The sequence below is a fragment of the Dendrobium catenatum genome, unplaced genomic scaffold (assembly GCF_001605985.2).
Source record: "Dendrobium catenatum unplaced genomic scaffold, ASM160598v2 fragScaff_scaffold_314, whole genome shotgun sequence".
NCBI lineage: Eukaryota > Viridiplantae > Streptophyta > Magnoliopsida > Asparagales > Orchidaceae > Dendrobium > Dendrobium catenatum.
Window position 1 is genome coordinate 65,410 of NW_021318776.1, and position 19,384 is coordinate 84,793.

A 19,384-nucleotide genomic window follows, 5' to 3' on the forward strand; every position below is an offset into this window, starting at 1 on the left:
TTTGCAAACAAATGTTGTTTAGACGATTTCAACTTTTTAGTCGACACATTCTAGACAGCACATGCGCAATGCCGTGTTTGTCGCAGGACATTTTTGTCATATTTAGTCAGGCTCACCTCAGAGCTCTTATCAAGGTCAATAAAACTCATGATTTGGTGAAGTAAAGAATAAAATATAATAGTAAGCTTGATACTAAGAATCTGTGAATTGCTATGGTTGACAATTAACATAAGGATTTAAAGATTGAATTTAAATATCCAATGAGACTTTATTGTAACAAGAAGTCAGCATCAACATTGTGCATAATCCTATGCAACATGACCTTATAAAGCCTATTGAAGTTGATAGATCCTTATAAAGGAGAAACTTGATAGTCTTCAAAACTGTACTATGTTAGTAACCACGGGAGAGCAAATTGCTAATATTTTCACAAAAGCATTATAAGTGGGAAACCTTTTAAAAATTATTAGGCTAGCTAAGAATGGATGACATCCATTCTTTCATTTCAGGGTAGTGTAAAATGTCTACATAATTTTTGCCAGTTGAAACTCACTCACCAAGTCTATCGCCCACTTTATTTTATATTTTACTACAATGTCACTGATTTGTGTAATCCCAACTGTCAAGGGCATACTCATCAATCAATAGACTATCATAATTATTCTGTAATTAATACTCTGCCTACTTATCAATCTATTGACTATCATAATTATTCTTTAATTATTATTATTTGATTTTTTTAGCTGACCCTACGTAGTGGGATAAAAGCTTGACGTTGTTGTAGTAAGCTCCCTTAGGATTATATAAATACAACAAAATTTTGAAATGAAACATTCAACCAATTCTCTTCAATTCTTGTTAACCTATAATGAACACCGCCAATATAATATATTAAAATGGAGGGCCATAACATCTAATAGGATTTATTACAACTCTGATCTTTGCTATAGGCATACCTTTTTTTATCTGAGCTTCCTTCACCCTGAATTAGAATGGTGGATCCATCAACAACACCGGCAGGTATATTTATTTTGACACTCCGCTTGATTTGTAATTTGCCCTCACCATGACACATTTTGCAATGATCAGTCACGATCTTGCCACTGCCACCACATCTTGGGCAACTAGAAACCTACAAATGAAATAACAAAGCAAGAAGAATAGTGATAAAAAATACACCCACACTGATGAGTTGAACGGAGCATTGATCTTAATGCAGATAAAATTAAGCGGAATAAGATATTCAGATATTTCGTTTTCTTTTGTTTTTTTTTTTATGTTCGGGAATTCCATGGCAACAAAAATGCATGAAAAAGCATAACTATAACATGCCCAAAAGTTCATAGGTCTCAAAATGAAATTTACAGTCATGACAAGCTAGACTGCTACTAATTGATGACAAGAAAAGAAGAGTTGGTATTTTTTTACTTCACTGAGTTTTGAAGTCCATATTCATCCTTCCCATAATATCAAATCCTGACCAAGTATAATTTAGAATTACATTACTAAAATACAAAAGCTTCACCATTTCATAGGCGACGCATGATGGACCAGCTGAGCCGGTCCATTCAATACAACCGGCCCAAAACAGGGCCGGCAAAACTCAGATAGCGGGAGCCGCACACACGAGAGGCACGGGAGCCGCATGCAAACCTGGAGCAGGAGAGGGAAATTCGGCCACCCTTGTGAGGCCCAGCAAACCAGTAATTCCTTATGTTAGGAGAAGGATTAAGTAAGGAATAAATGTAGGTTTGAATTCAAATAATGAAGAGAGATTGGTAAGGAAAGAGGGTTTTGGGAGGGAATTGGCGAGCTTATTTAGGACTGTTTTAGGATTTGTTTGGAGTTATTTTATGCAAAATTTTGTGAGTTTTGTGTTGTCTATTGTGTTTACGAGATATCCTAGCGGCATCTAGGGTTTGGGAGAGAAGGTCCTCCTCTCGAAAGAGGACCATTGTATCTTGCTTGTTCGATTTGCGTTTCTTATCAATAAAAATCAATGGTTTGCTGAATTATATCTTGGTTTGTTAGCTGTTTTGATACATAGGCATATCAAATTGGTATCAGAGTGTTGTCCTAACCGAAATATTAATTTTCCTCATTGATTTATGATGAGTTTTTCCCCTCTCCTTTTGCTGATTGAAGGCTAGATTCGCATCAAATTTGCTTTTTTTGCGGTTGAAGCCTTGATTCAGGTACTTATGATTGGAAGAAGAGTTGAGGCGTTCAGATGAAAAGTTGGAGGGGGAAGTAGGGCAACTACGAACGGATGTGAGATTGATGAATGAACGTATTTCAATGATAGATGGAAGGTTTGGGAATATGGAGGAGATGATGAAGCGGATGTTGGAGCTTCTTACTAAAGCGGCTTCGCCGTAAACAATGAGAAATCAAAAAGATGACATGCCGAGGGAAGACGGAGAGGTGAAAATTTTAAGAGAGGAGGAAATACCCCACCTGGAGAGCCTCTACCGACCGAGAAGGGGGATGAGTAGAGAATATGCAGGTGGGAGGGAATAGGAATAAGAGATCAAACGAGTTGAATTTGGAGAAATGAGGGAATATGAACAGAGAAGGGAGGAAAGGGAACCATGGAGAGACCCCAATGCTCACATCATGGGAGGCATGGGGGGCAGAAGGGGGCATGGGGGGGGTTAGAATATTAGAAAGATAAAAATGCTTGTATTTGAAAGGAAAAAAGCCCATGAGTGGATTTATAGGGTGGAGATACTCTGCAGTGAACAGGTTGACAGAAGACGATGGAGTTGGCTCAGACGATTGAAAATAAGCGATGAAGTTGGCTCAGATGATTGAAAATAAGAAATCACTATATAAGAGTAGCAAAGGGGTCAATGAAGGAGGTTCTTACAGCACTACGACCACATCCCTGGCATCTAGGGTGCAGACTATACGAGTTAAAATGGAACTCCAAAGGAGGGCAATTCGGGAGTCCGATAGAGCAAAGATTTCAAGATGTTGACTAATATTGAACTGCAAGACAAGAGAGCTAAGGGGGGCTATGCTTCATATGCGACGAGAAATTTACACCGGGACAGGTGTAAAAATCGCACCTTGCAGGTTCTCATTGTGTGTGATGAGGAGAAGGTGGACGAGGAAGCAGCAATGATGGAGGAGGAAGAGAAAGAGGAGCCCGTACATTTGAAGGTGGTTGAAGTTTCATTGAACTCTGTAGTGTGATTCACCCTGAATCACACTATGAAAGTTAGAGGACTAGAGGACATATAGGAGAAGAGGCAATGGCGATCTTGGTAGACAGTGGGGCTACCCACAATTTCTTATCGAACCAAGTGGTAGACAAATTTAGGCTGAAACTAGTAGACACGGGAGGATTTGGAGTGATGATGGGCACACAAAAGGTGGAGAAGAGAAGAGAGATATGTCATGGTGGTAAAGCTACAAGAGATTCACATCAGGGAGAATTTCCATCCATTGGAGTTGAGAAGTACATATTTGATTTGGTAATGAAATGGCTACAAACCATGGGGTAGACCAAGGTGAATTGGAAGACATTGGCCATGGAGATCCAGGTGATGGGGAGAGGGAGAAAGGTGATAATCAATGGAGACCCCATCTTATCCAAGGTAATGGTTTCTTTGAAAACTATGGTTTGTGCCCTACAAGGGGAAGGAGGGGGATTCTTGGTGGAGCTCCAGAGTCTAGAAGGAGGAGAGATAGAGGATGGAGATGAAATTCCAGACAGAGTCTAGAGGGAGGAGAGATAGAGGATGGAGAGGACATTCCAAACATTGTTCAGCCCCTTCAACAATTCAGGGAGGTATTCCAACTTCCATAGGGATTACCACCCCCACAGGAGCACGAGCACTCTATTGTTTTGAAGGGAGGAGTATCCCCCATTAATGTATGGCCATACCGCTACCCTCAGATCCAAAAAAACGAGATTAAGAAACTGATTCAGGAGGTGCTTGAAGATGAAATTATCAAACCCAGTGTGAGCCTTTTCTCTAGTCATGTATTGTTGGTGAAGAAGAATGATGGAAGTTAAAGGTTCAAAGTAAACTACTAACTACCATGTACTAAATAAGGAAATAATACCAAACAAGTTTCCCATACTAGTCATCGATAAGCTGTTAGATAAGCTACATGGATATGTGATATTCTCCAAGATCGACTTGAAATCTAGATACCATTAGATCATAATGCAACAAGGAGACACTCACAAGACAACTTTTCAAACGCATAAGAGACACTATGAGTTATTGGTAATGTTGTTTGGCCTCACCAACGCACCGACAACTTTTCAATCCCTGATGAATAGGATATTTAAGCCCTACTTGCAAAGGTTTGTGCTAGAATTTTTTAATGATATATTGGTATACAGAAGGTCTGAGGGGGAGCAATTGGAGCATCTGAGAGTTGTGTTGTCCACCTTAAGGGAGCACTCCTTGTTTATCAATCAGAAGAAGTGTTCTTTCACTCAGCCTAGAGTGAAGTATTTACAGCATGTGGTATCTCAAGAGGGAGTGGCAACTGACCAGAGTAAGATTGAGGACATGCTCATATGGCCCATACCCAAGAATTTAAAGGAGCTGAGAGGATTCTTTGGACTCACTGGCTACTATAAAAAATTTGTGAAAGTATATAGTTGCATAGCAAGGCCATTGACAGAACAGCTTAAGAAGGACAACTTCAAGTGGGGAGAGTTAGCCACCCAGTTTTTGAGGAGTTGAAGAATGCTATGACTAGTGTGCCAGTCTTAACTCTTCCAGATTTTAGCCATCCTTTTCTAGTTGAGATAGATGCCTCGAATTTTGAGTTATGAGCAGTACTCATGCAGAACCAAAGGCCAATGGCCTATTTCAGCCAGGTGTTGACAGCCCAGGCCAGGCTCAAGTCAATCTATGAGAGAGAGCTGATGGCGATTGTGTTGACCATACAGAAATGACAACCGTATCTATTAGGAAGGCATTTCATCATCAGAACTAACCAAAAGAGTTTGAAGTATTTGTTGGAACAAAGAATTATAACTAAGGAGCATCAAAGGTGGCTTTCCAAGTTATTAGGCTATGAATTTGAGATTTTGTACCGACCCAGAGTGGAAAACAAATCAATAGATGGGACAGGTGCATGGGGGAACCACAGATGATGGCATTGTATGTGCCCTTGGTGGTTAACTGGGAAGTACTGAGAGAGAGCAAACAAGATGCAAGTTTAAGAAAAAATAGGGAGGATTTGGCATGAAATAAGGATAATCATCTAGGATATTCAGTGGTGGGACAGAAGTTGGTTCATTATGGGTTGTTTGTGCTTCCAAATACCTCTTATTACATTCCTTGCTTGTTTCAGGAGTTTCATGAGACTGCCACAAAAGGGCATTCGGGGGCCAAAAAAGATATCAACTCTCCACGGAGCTGCATTGGGAGGATATGCAAAAGGATTTCGAGAAGATGATGGCTTGCTATGATATATGCCAAAGGAAAAAGTATTTAGCTATGTCTCAAGGAGAGCTCCTCCAGCCGTTAGCTCTACTAGAAAAGGTGTGGGAGGAGGTGACTATGGACTTCAGTGAAGGGATGTCAAAGTCAAAAGGATACACGACTATACTGGTGGTAGTGGATCGGTTGAGTACGTATGCTCATTTCATTCTCCTTCGCCACCCCTATATAGCAGTATCAATAGCAAAGATTTTTATAAGGGAAGTGGTGAGACTACATAGGATCCCGGAATCGATTATAGCAGACAAGGACAATATCTTCCTAAGCCAGTTCTAGGAATTATTTAAAATGCAGGGGACCATTCTGAATGTGGAGACCTATCTGCGGTGCTTTATATCAAATACACCCAAGTTGTGGGTAAAATGGTTGGCCTGAGCAGAGTATTTGTATAACATTTCATATCATTCGGCAGCACAAACTACACCGTTCAAACTATTATATGAATAAGATCCACCTCACTTGATATATTATGGGCAAGGCAGCACACCGATTACTTCGGTAGAATAAGACTTGGAGGAGAGAGACAGGATCGTGGGGAGCTGAAGGGGCATTTCTTGAGAGCTTAACAAATTATGAAGAAGAAAGTTGATGCACACAGAAGAGACATTTAGTTTGAAGTATGAGACAAATTTTACTTGAAGCTTCATACCTACAAATAAAAAACCTTGGCACGGAGACGGAATGATAAGTTATCACCCCGATACTTTGGTCCTTACAAGATAAAGGAGTGCATAGGGGACGTGGCACATCACCTACAAATACCACCGTCATCAACCATCCACCCGGTGTTTCATGTGTCCCAATTGCGATGGGCGATAGGTGAGCACATTCCATCTTCTTCACTTCCCCCTACCTTGATGGACGAAATGGAGATGTTGTTAGAACCATTAGAGGTCGAAGGGGTGCGCCGGGTAGTAACAGGAAGAAAAGAAGTGTTGATCAAGTGGAAGAATCAACCGGAGCACGAGACCACGTGGGAGTCCTACCAGATTATTCAACAGCGGTTCCCTTCATTCCACCTTGAGGATAAGGTGACACTTTTTTTCTTTTTTTTTTCGAGGGGGGGAGGGGGGAGTATTGATGGATCGACTGAGCTAGTCCATTCAATTCAGTCTGCAACAAGGCCAGCCCGACTCAGATAGCGGAAGTTGGAGCTGGAGCCACACACACGAGAGCCGCACGCATACCTAGAGCAGGAGAGGGAAATTCAGCCCCAATTGTGAGGCCCAACAAACCAATAATTTCTTATGTTAGGAAAAGGATTAAGGAAGAATTATTATAGGGTTTGAAATCAAATAATAGAGGGAGATTAGTAAGGAAAGAAGATTGTTTGAGAGGGAATTTGGAGAGCTTATTTAGGGCTGTTTTAGGGTTTGTTTGGAGTTTTTTTATGCAGAATTTTGTGAGTTTGTATTGTCAAGTGTTTTTGTGAGGGATCCTAGCAGCGTCTAGGGTTTGGGAGAGAAGTTCCTCCCCTAAAGTGAGGATCATTGTATCTTGCTTGTTCGATTAGCGTTTCTTATCAATAAAAATCTACGATTTTCTTAGTTATCTCTTGGTTTGTTGGCTGTTTTGATACCTAGGCGTATCAATGCACTAGAAAGTTCTGCTTTAGTAATTAGACAAATCCTCGACCACAAAATTTTCAATAGATAGAAAATTAACCGCACTAAACCTGCTATCTTGTATGGATCCATAGTTTGGACAAAATGATGTAGGCAAGGGGGGGTCAAAACAAGTTGAGCTTTACTTTTGGTGAGTTTTAATTTCCTCTACTAAATGTCAGCTCATTAATATTTAGTAGAGTGTTTTAAGCTCATAAACCTCCTCCTTGTGGCTCTTAGGTTTCTTCCCTTGTGTCTTTTCTCCTTCCCCCTCTTCTTTCTCTTCATTAACTTGACCTTTCATCTCCCTATTGTCACTTGGGCTGCTTTGGTTCCCTAATGGCTTTAACCCTTTGGTTTGCTCTTGAAATTATTATCCCATGGTCCCCTTTTTACCGAGAATTAATAATTTGGGTCTCTCTCCCAAATTTTTGATTGCATCACAAAAACAAATCACTTATGGCTTGAAAAGATTATGGCAATTGCTATATATTTATACCTTTGATATTTAAGACATTTGCTTCATCGTTAATGTTTTAATGAGAAGGGATTACCTTCTAAGTTCGTTTTTAAGCTCACTTCTTGCTATTATCACTGCTCCAGCTCACTTGATTGGTAGACCACCACCACCACTAACGGAACATCATTGATGGTTGATGGAAGATCTTTCAGGAACGGGTAGAAGTTGTCTTTAGTAGACTCTTTCTTCAAATTTTTGCACAAGGAACTTGTTTCAGTTTCTGAATTGCAACTTACTTCTTCGTTCCTTAATTAGCAATTTCTCAATTTCACTTCTCTTATAGGTGTATCATTATCTATTATTGAAAGTTCAACTTGAAATTCAAAAAAACCTTATGTTGATTCATGGGCAAGGATTGTGGGTTCAGATTAGGAGATCAAGTCATTTGGTAGACGCATAAAACTTTCCGGACCAGGGGCTTAAAAATCACCCAACCCAACTCAAGTTTCAACTTTCTTATTAGTTTAGCTTGTTAAACTTAAGGTATACCCTCCCGGGCCAGGTTCAGAGGCAGGCACATCTGTGCTTAGTGCGCGAGAAAAGTACCAACCAAACAAAGATCTTTTAGCCAAAAAAAAAAGGCGGCTCTGTTAAATTTGCAGTCAATCTCAATGAGCCTTGACTCACACTCAATCATCAATCACCCAAAGCAGCTAAACTAGGTCAGCCAACGGCTAGATCTGCATTATGATTAAATCAACATAAATCTGGCAATTGCAGCTGAAAGATGAAACACAGTCCAGATGATAACAGAGAAATCATGCTTAAATTTTAAATCATACGTAAAGTAATTTCATTCTCAAAATTCACGCACCTGTGATACTACTCCAAATGGTGATCTTTGGGTTTTCATCATCCGACCTCTGCCTTCACATTCTAAACAAGTCTTTATGGATTCGTTGGATTTCGCACCACTTCCATTACAACTGTCACAGGTCTCATAACATGCTATGTTTATTTCTCTCTGTACACCAGAAATCGACTCCTCCAAGCTCAAAGAAAGGTCATACCTAAAACAAAATAAGGAAACTCAATCAACAAAATAAACATCAAGGCCCTTCATTACTAAGCAGTACACAATAAGGCTTGAATTTCATGCAAGGGCCATCAATTATTTATGAGTGCGCCATACAAATTGTCGATATTACATGCTCAAAATAAAAGAGGGGATATTTAGGGATTTCCTTTTGAAATGTATACATTAAATAGTTTGTTTTCCTATAGTTAGGGCATCTTGAATTTGGCTGAAATTTGAAATCTCTTAGGTTTAGGTTTTTGGGCTCTAGCGGCGTTTAGAAATTTAGGAGAGAGAGATCCTCCTCTCGAGTAGAGGATCAATTGTATCTTGGTATTTTCTATTTCTATGTCATCAAATAATACAAATTATCTACTGTTTTCCTGATTTTGTGTGGATTCTTGCGGAGAACTTTTGTTGTTCTCCAAATATTGATAGGAAATTCTTGAGATCTTCAAGTGTTTCCTAACAGAGGGTTGAAGTGCTTCCTAGAAATTGAATTTGCACACTCCATACAAAGAATCTTCATCTCTCAACATATGTATAACAAACAACCACCTATCAAAAAAGGGAGGAATTGGCATGAAACAAGCAAGTAGACTGTTAGAAGGGCATTCATTTGCACACATGTTCAAAAAAAGCGCATGCTTAGCACTTGAAGCATATACAAATGTCAACTATATCAACTCAATTATGGATAGAAGCATGGTTTAAAATTGCGCAATATGAGGCTCGCCTTGAGGCCCGCCTTTGCGCAATTTCAGTAAAAAACGCCTTGATGCTTACGCCTCAAGTTTTTTTTATGAGGCTTGCGCCTCAATTTGGTTGAGGCCCGCCTTGAAGCCCGCCTCGCCTCACGCTATATATATTAAAACTTACATAAATTTTAAAGTAAATGCCCGACATTGGGCTCTATAGGAGAGGAGGAAGGGGAGAGAGCAGTTCATCATAATGATGATTCAAATGAAGAAATCCTTAGTGATGACAGTGCGGATGACTTATGAGTTCTTATGTGATATGTCATTGCTATTTATTTTTGGAAATTAGAATTATATGTTAATGAAAAGAATACTAGGATTTGGGAAAGATAGAATTTTGAGTTGAACTATATTTCATGTTGTCTTATTATTAGAATATTGTGATTTCACTTCATATCTCATGTTTTTTTTTTTTAATGTTTTATATTATTCACTCATTAGTATATATTATATAAAAAATTTATCATTTTATGTTACGCAATCTTTTGATTTTGAGGTTTACGCCTCAAAACGCCTTGAGGCTTACGCCTCGCCTCACGAATGAAAAACGCCTCAATACCCGAATACGCAATTTTAAACATTGGATAGAAGATCAACTTGCAGACATTGCACTTCTCTTAGTGGAAACCTTATAATATGGAGAAGCTAAAAGGCAAAATGCAAAAAAAAAGTAATAAATTAAAAAAGTTAAAGGCAAAATGTGGTGGCAACATTAAATGTCGAAGTAGACTTCCAAGCAATGGCTTAGGGTATTTGCAAACTATTGCATTGAAAATCATTCTCGAGGATTTGAATACTCAATACGATAGCTTGATGAGACTTTATTGTGACAGTAAGTTTGCAATCAGGACAGCTCATAATCAAGTGCAGCGCGATCAACTAAAGCATATAGAGGCTGATCAACACTTCATCAAACAAAATCTAGCCAGTGACTTGATTTGCACAGCCTACGTACCTGGTGGGAAGCTTGCAAATGTGCTTACCAAACGATTAAGCATTGGAGTGTTTCAAAAAATTGTTTCCTAGCTGGGAATGAAAAACGCCTATTCACCAACTTGAAGGGGGATTGTTGGACATATTGGATGTCTTGATTGCCTCAAAAAGGAAATCTAGGGGATTCCTAAAGAGCATACAAATTCAATGAAGGACTAAGCAAACTCATTAGAGATGTTATTAAGTTTAAATGTAATGTTCAACTAGAGGTGTAATGTTATATATATTTGTCGTTTTTTGATGAAGTTAGTTTCCTTTTCTTTCTAATAGAATAGTGTATATATATTGTATCTATTACCTTGAATCATTAAGAAAATAATCAATTTTTTTCTAACCTTGATTCAAAACAAGAATCAATTTTTTCTAACCTTCACTTTCCACAATAATGATAAAAACTTTAGAATGCCAATGCTGCATACATGTACTACTAAGAAATGAGTGTTAGGCAGGTAACATAGGCAGTTTATAACAATTCTTTTTTTAAAATATTAACAACACGAGAAAATATTTCAGCAAGCCTAGAGCCATCAGGGAAAGTTCAGCGACAAGAAGAGTCCAAAAAACTTAGCACAATATGACAAGAGTAATAGCCCTCCACTACAAAAACATAAAAAGATCATTGTAAGAAGTTCTAAGATCTTCATTTTCAAAATATCACAAATAATTAGTATTAAAGATTGTAAGGGTTACCGAATATCAAGTCCCAAGCTTTGCTTAAACCTTGAACTAAAGTTCATTCGCTCAGGGTCTTTTTCATCACCAAAAAGTCCATTTGATTGGCCGAAGAAAGCATTGAAGACTTCAAAAGGGTCAATCTAATATTTGTAAAGATGAGGGAAGCAGGTGGAAATAGGTTAAATTATTTTACAGCTGATTACCATAAAGGCTTGTAACATACATGGTCAGCATTGTGATGATAAAAAATACTTAGAAATATTAGAAAATAAGTACATATGTTTTTACCTCTTGTGGGACAGCATTTGCTCCTGCATAATCTCCCTGCAGACCAGCCTCACCATAGTGATCATAAAAAGATCTTTTCTCTTCATCTGATAGCACCTACACAAGTAATTTATCTTTATCTGGCCAGAACAAAATGTAAATCAAGGAACCATGACAACCAGTGCATTCAGTGTCAAGGAGGAAGCTGTTAATCTACCAAAGCACTAATTAAACATCCAATAAAATAGGAAACAACAGAAAAAAGCAGCACACAGATTGTCCTTAATTCTGTTAATTGAAAGAGCAATCTCTGCTCAAATCTGTAAAAGTTTGCCTCTCAGTCTAACGCTTCAGAGTGGTTAGCTTGAAGCTTTTATTTTTTCACAGCAATAATACCTCCCTCGATAAAGCCAGTAGCATCAACCTCCTGCTCTCAAATATTTTTGTTTTAAAATCTGATTAAGGAACAAATATGTTTCGTACTTTACATTGTTGCAAGACAATTCAGGATTGGGATTTCCAACATAATTAGAATGATGCAATATAAATAGATAAAATTAAAACCTGAAGCATCAAAATTTTACTCAACATTTATTTTACATCAAATCAAACATCAATATTTTCAAAACTCCTACATATGAAATAATTTCCACCCATTTTACTTCAAACCGAACAGGCCCTTAATTATTTCACTTTTACATCTTGTTCTAATTTCATAAATGGCAAACCTTACAGAATCTGTACACACTTTTTGGTTTTTATTTGCCATTTGGGGATTATGATTGCATCTTTCAAGAAAAAGAGTGGAATAAATTTGCATTAATTAGAAATAAAGCTAAAGAAGTAAGAAGTGAAAATAAGTACCTCATATGCAGCGCTTATCTCTTTAAATCTCTCTTCTGCGCCAGGGTTTTTATTCATATCTGGATGATACTATTATTAAAAAAAAAATTGTATTAACAAGAGTTATAAACCTTGGGAAATAGTAATATCTGCAATACTCATTTTTTATCTGCCAATATCACTCAAGTTTCACAAGAAGAGACTTTGGAACAAAAACATAATATCAAGTCCTCAATGCAGATCATAAGCTATAAATTAATATAGACCAGGTAACAAGTAGATAAACTTCTATCACCACAAGGGGTGAGAAAGAGTTAGGGAAAAAAAAACTAATTATCGGTGAATGGCTACAAAGAAATTGACTGTAAAATGAAATATTTCAAATCAAAAAGCATGCAGATGGTCAAATGGATTTTTTTATTAAAGAAAATGCTGGAAAACAAACGTTTATAAGAAACATGTTGATGTTGAGATTACTAATGTCATCTTGTTCTGTGTAAAACCTGTTTCAGTCCAATTCATCTTTCTCCTGGACTAGCAAAAGTTACCTTACTAGTCCTCCAGAACCATGGTCAAAAGTTCAAGGAATGTTCTACTTTATAATTTATTAAACCCAAGTAAAAACCTATTTTGGAAGACAAGTGCATAATTTATATCCGAACATAACCTTAGTTAATCAAATGAAAAAGCAACATCAGCAGCACAAAAAAGGGGACCCTCGAGCAATCTTCAAGTTTAAGATTGGAATCTCTTCGGGAACGGGCTTGCTATATCAAGAAAATAACAAGGAAAAATATTGAATACCGCAAGAAATGTGATGAGGACATCATCAGCGATTTCGACACATGTACCATCAGGAGATGCCGGAGATCGACGGCCATGATCATGAGTTGTATTTTTGTCATTTTATGTAGTAGTTTATTTTATTTTATTTTTATGTTTTTCAGCTTTTGCCCTTGTGGGTATTTAGTCGCTATTATAGCCCAAGGGGCATTTTAGTCTTTTATTTTCTTTATCATTTGGTGGCCTATATATATGGCCCTTTTCTCATGTAATAGAAGTTTTGATGAATGAAAAATATTACTCTTTGTTCTCTTTGTGAGTGCACTTCTCCTAGATCTCTTAGTGAGTTCGACGAAGAAACTATATCTCTTTGTGAGTTCAAGATTTCGTCCAAGTTATTTGTGTGGAAATCCGGGTGGAAGATAATCGAAGTTAGTAAATTCGTAGTCGCTGGAATCCCTTGAATTTTCCCTCTCTTCCTCCCCTTGCAATTGCCGCCGCCTAGCCCTGAGCCGCCCAAGCCGCCGGCCAATTGGCTGCCACATCCATCCGGCCGGCCACCCCACACCGTAACCCACCCCTTGCCCTTCCTCTAGCCGCCGGCCTCACCTTCCATGGAGTTTCAAATTTTGAAATTTCAAATTGTCATGAGCCGTTAATTGTTTCCTAATTTAGCTCCTTAATTTACGCCATCAATTTAATTGATTTTCAATTTCGAATTTGAAATTCAAATTGTTTCAATTGATTGCCCTCCTAAATGGAAGTTTTCTCTCCTTAAGAAAACTAAAATTTTATTTCAGATTTTTGTAAAATCTGAAATTAAATTGGTGGTCCCCACTTATTCAAAACTCACCCCTCTCTCCTCCTCATGTGGCCGGCCCCCTTAATGGCCTCCTCTCTCTCTCCTAATCACCTTAATAGCTCCACAAATTCCCCTCTCTTTACCGCCCCCCCCCCTTAAATCCCACCATTAAACCTCCCAAATTCTGAAATTAATTCAGAATTCCTGCACTCTACCATTTGACCCCACCATAACCGAATTCCCCTAGCTCAAACTCATGACCACTCTCTCCCTAACTCACAGCCCCCTCTCCCACCTCCCTCTTTTGTCTTCCTGATGTAAGCAAATTAAAGCAAATACAAAGAGAGAACAACAAAGAGAATCAAATCTTATTTTTATAAATTTAAGATATTACTTAGAGAACAAAATAGGTTAGAGAAAACAACTAACTTCAGAAAAGGAAAGAAGCAACTTCCAACGACTAAAACAAAAGAAAACTAACAAAGAAACAATATTTTTTTAAAAAAAAGGCTATCCTCAGAACATCCTACAAGAGGACTCCTCACATGCACCGATTGTAGGAATATATTTTAAAATAAGGTTTAGATATGCAAACCAAGGGTCCACCACAGCTAAGGGATTCCAATGTCCTTTCAAACTTCTCCAGCAAATGCCACCAATACAGCCCACAACTTCACCAAACAGCCAACAACTTCACCAAAACAGCCAACAACTTCACTAAAACAGCCAACAAAAACAGCCAACAACTTCACCAACGGAACTAGAAGAAAGATACAGGTGGAGTGGAACTTGCGTAGAGAAGAAAGAGGTTAGAAGCCGAGACGAAAGAGGAGAAGCTCGCAAGCTTTCCAGAGGGGGGAAGAAGGTGGACAAAGCTCTCAAGCTTTTCCAAGAAGAACCCGCAGGTTAAAGCACTTTGCTCTCAAATATTCACCACCATTTCTTCTCAAAATATCTCATATATATAGGCCATAGAGGGGAAACGTAACAGCCAAAGTTCTCAAATCCCATACATAAATGAAAGCCAAGAACCTTCCCCGCTTGAAATCCCAAGAGCCACATCAAAATTCCAATGATAAAGTCACGAAACCACAGGAACAAGCACAACCAGCCAGGAACAAGCACAAGCCACGGTTTCAGCACAGGAAACCAGGAGGCAATTCAGGGAAATCAATTCTCGGTCAAAAAGAGGTGCCAGAGCAGTAAAGTAGGCAGTCACCCGAAGAGAGCAGCAGCCCGTGAGAGAAAAATCCAGAGAAGAAAAGCGGCAGCAACTCCAATTCAAGAAGATGTGGAAGATCAGTTCCACCACCAAATCTTCTCCCAACATAATTTTATAACTAAACATCATCTCATAATGAGCTACTCCCTCCACTAGATATTAATGAGCTGGCAACTACTAATGTTCAACTACTTAAGCTCAAACCGAAACAGCAATGCCCTCATGAAACCAGCAAACATCCAAAGACAAAATGGACCCCCAAAGCCGGCAAACCCAAGGAAGCAAAAACCAAACCTCTTCCTACCATGATAATTGGAATTTACCACCATCATTGGATAGCATAAAAAAAAAACAAAAAATAAGAAATATAACTAATATTGTTCATAACAAAAAATAATGCAAAAATCTAAATGCATCACTTCCCCACAGATCCCACCATGCATGGCGGACCCCGAATTTGAATGGAACTTGGATTCGTACATGACGAGCGAGATCAAGTTGACATCCTCCAATCACCGTTCTTTGATGTGGGCTTTGATTTCGACAACACGATGAAGATTACATCGCGGTATTACACATTAGTGATGTGATCGACAAGCAAAGATCAAATGGACGTTGGATCATATGGACGACCGTCATCCTCCACCACTCCTGCCACTCTATCCAAGAACGACCGATCTTAGGCTCCATCTTCCTCGGAGTGACCTCGGTTCTAATGTGGAGACTCTTCTTCCGCTAAAGCCTAGACTAGTTGAGCGTATGGGCTCCAAAGGTGAAAGTTCTCATATTAAATCATGGATTTCTTGTGTATCGTCGTAGTTTTACAAAGCCTCTTGTGTTTTCTTGAATTGTTTGGAAATCGGCTTTGCTCTTCTTTGCCTAAGCAAGTTAAAACCAAGAATTCTAAGGATCAGTCATTGCTATAAGTAATAATTTATTGTGGAAACATTTTGTTAATTCGCTATCTTTAATTTCCTAAGTAACTCCGACTTTGTTTCACATCAAAATGATTCTTCTAGTTGGTAAATGGAGAGAAAATAATATCATGGAGCTGAATTTTGAAACTTGATGTTCCAAAAAGAAACAATTCAAAAATAGTGGGAATGCATAGTGTTACAGGGAGGAAAATAATGAAACCATAAATTACGAAACAATACGCTAGCAGACAAACACATAATGTAATACTTGCAAGTTTTCTCAATTCAAATATAACTGCTATCTAACAAAAATTCACCAACCTACCAAAGAAGATAAAAGCAATAAACCCTATAAATGAAAAAGAAAGGAGCTAAGTAAGCAAGTTGTAGAAGATATGCACCCAGTAACAGGCTGCTAAGGAACCCAACTTAAAAGAACCACAGAGTTATTGATATTTCTTGGGATGTATGAATGAGGGTCTCAGGCTGTGTATAAGTAATCATTAATTGAAATCATTTAAAGAATAACATCTGGACTAATATGTTGGAGGCATAGTATCGCATTACAATACGGAAGATTAGACTGTATAAGCATCAATTTGAGGTTTTATTATAAAATTATTGTGCCAAGTCAAACAATGTTATAATTTTAAGTCTGCGTCAAGGGACAACTTAATAGAAAATCAAATAATGTTCGTGAACAAACAATGGCAAACATTAAAGAAAAAAAAAATTTAGCCGTTATTTTTCTCTCAAAAACTCTAATATATATAAAATAAGCATAAATCAGCGTCAATCAACTTTTCAAGGCCACATTCACTTAAAGCATCATGTTTCTAGCCATCATCACTGCCTTATCACAATTATTTCTAGCCACGAGACTAAAAGTAGGTGCTTACAAAAAACCATCAAAAGACTCTTAAGTTCTTATCAATAAAGTTTAACACATGGTTAAAATTGTGCAATAAGAGGCGCGCCTCATCGAAATGTTATCTTTTAAGCCTCAAAGCCTACGCAATTAGATCGGGGATTGAGGCATACTCCTCAAGTTACTAAGGGTGCTTGCCTCAGGTTTAGAGAGCGTCCGCCTCTAAAATTAATGTATTACATATTATTCATTTTGATATTTGATGTAGCAAGGGGGGTCAAATCAAATCCTAATATTTGATTTTTGACTCCTCTAGCTCATTAATGTCTAGTAAAAAAATTAGCTCATTATGAGCTGATTTTTAGTTCAATAATTTAGTTCATTTATTGAACTAAAAATTAGCTCATTATTTCTTAAAATATTTTTTTTTCTTCCCCCTTTTTCTTGTCCCTTCCCCTTCCCTTTTTTTTTGTCTCTTGGAAAACCGTGGCTTGATTAATTAAGTGGGGCTGAATTCTATGTTTTGAATTTATTGAAAGTTAATGTTTTTAATGCAGCGGTTGATTATTCCATGCCTGGCCTTTTTTCCATGAACTTTTGGCTCCAGAGAATATAAAGCTTTGATGGGATGCTTGCTTACCGTGACATGGGCTCTTTGGTTCCATGATTAGCCCTTTGTTTCCTGTGCTAATTTTAAATGGGGCTGATTTCCAACAGGAATGAATTGTTCCCGATGCTTTGCTGCTTTGGACGGGCTGCTTGCTTTATGGAGCCGTGAGATATCATTGTTTCCTATAGCTTTTTTCTTCAGATTTAATAATGGGGCTGATTTCTGAATAGGAATGCTTTTTCCGTGTAATGTGCTGCTTTGAAAATTCAGCCTGTCTGCTTGATGCCGTGAGTTACCAATGATTCCTGCTTGGGATGTTTTCCTAAGTGGATTTTGAAAACCTATGGATATTGCTGCTTTGGAATTGAAGTGTCTTTTGGCTTTTCCTATCCCTAAAGTTATTGGAGGAATTATGGGTGCATTGGCTGTTGGGCTTTCTTCTTTGCTTATAAGTATGAAATGCTTTGGCATAAGATGTTATGAAAAAAGATGATGTGAGTTATTTTTGGAGAGAAAACCTGAGAGGTTTTTGTTTTGGAAATCCTGCGGGCTCTTTCCAATCTTCTTCCCCTCCTCCTATGGAAATCCTGCGGGCTCTTTCCAACCTTCGTCTCGTCTCCTAATCTCTTTCTTCTATCCGCAAGTGCCACCTCACCTGTATCCCTCTTCTCAAAGTAAGCAAGTTTAGGGTGTCATTTTGTTGGTGTCAAAGTTTGTAAGCGTCCAAATTGTAAGTGTCATTTGAGTCAAAAGTTTGTAAGTCGTTTTATTATATAAAGTTGTGTTTTATAGTATTTGTGTTCTTTTAAGTATTTTATGTCTTTCTATCATCCTAGAAAGAGTATTTCTTTTTGTGATCAAAAATTTGGGTCCCTCTCCCAAATTTTTGATTGCATCAATATTGTTCTAAAATATTTAGAGAAGAGGAAGATAATTGATATTGAGGAAGAAGTAACTGATTAGGAGACATTGGACTCTATAGGAGAGGAGGAAGGGGAAAGAGAAGTTCATCATAATGATGATTCAAATGAAGACCCCCTTAGTGATGACAGTGCTAATGACTTATGAGTTCTTATGTGATATGTCATTGCTATTTATTTTTGGAATTATATGTTAATGAAAAGAATACTGTGATTTGGGAAAGATAGAATTTGAGTTGAACTATATTTCATGTTGTCTTATTATTAGGATATATTGTGCCTTCTTATGTTTTATATTATTTATTCATTAGTATATAAAAATTTATCATTTTATGTTTACACAAACTTTTGATTTTGAGGCTTACGCCTAGCCTCACGAACAAAAAAGGCCTCAATTACCGATTGTTTCAAACCTTTTATGCATATAATCCAACCCCGTTCCCAACATTCTTCCCTAGGTCTTGGTACCATCCAGTTAAAAATTTTCAACAAGACCAGCTTCGTTAACCAAGCTCTGCCCAGAAAAACAAAACGGAAAATTTATGCGCGTATCAAGCGAAAATAAATTTGATTAGAGAGAAACCTTTCCTTCAAGTAAAATGATTCATTCTAAATAAATGGGGCTAAAAAGAGATTAATAAGATGTTCTCCGGCGTAAAAAATAACTAACGGGACAATTTTCTGAAGGAAAACCTTGCGGGCGAGGTTTCGGTAGGAGCTCCTGATCTCCTTGATAGTAGCATCCCTGCTGAGATTGAGAGCTTCGTAGAAATCCTTCGCCTTCGCCACAAAAACGCCGCGCTTGCGCCATTGACATTTCCAAGCAGGGCGGAGTAGCACTGATCTAGGGTTTTTACAGAGGTGGAAATCGCCCAAGAGGAAACTAGAGGAAATTGAGGACCAATTAGGCCTAGCCGGAGAAGAAACGAATGGCGAACGACATTGCAACGATAAATAGTTTGATGGGATAAACAAATGGCCTGAGAAAGCTCCGCTGGTGAAGCCGCCGCTGCCCAAGTAGACTGCCGTCATAAGCCGTCTAAGAGGCTTTTCTCACGTCGATTCCAAATGTAACGATTTGAGCTCCCCTCAAAGAAGTGGTGGCTACTTGGT

The 19,384-nt window shown here is 38.1% G+C and overlaps 1 protein-coding gene across 4 annotated transcripts in view; it reads right to left on the reverse strand.

Annotated features, from left to right (window-relative positions):
- The window catches only part of LOC110100796 (chaperone protein DnaJ-like), a 48,249-nt gene extending 28,865 nt beyond the window's left edge, over positions 1–19,384 (reverse strand). For 2 of the 4 annotated variants that reach the window (XM_020828471.2, XM_020828468.2), the window contains exons 1-6: positions 18,965–19,382; positions 12,171–12,239; positions 11,328–11,423; positions 11,055–11,179; positions 8,413–8,608; positions 957–1,132 (exon numbers count right to left, since the gene is read on the reverse strand). In XM_020828471.2, the coding sequence (XP_020684130.1) occupies positions 957–1,132; positions 8,413–8,608; positions 11,055–11,179; positions 11,328–11,423; positions 12,171–12,239; positions 18,965–19,303 (1,001 nt within the window). In that variant the 5' untranslated portion in view covers positions 19,304–19,382. Of the gene's footprint in view, positions 1–956; positions 1,133–8,412; positions 8,609–11,054; positions 11,180–11,327; positions 11,424–12,170; positions 12,240–18,964 lie in introns of all 4 variants that reach the window. The other 2 variants (XM_028693530.1, XM_028693529.1) reach the window with 2 other exon arrangements.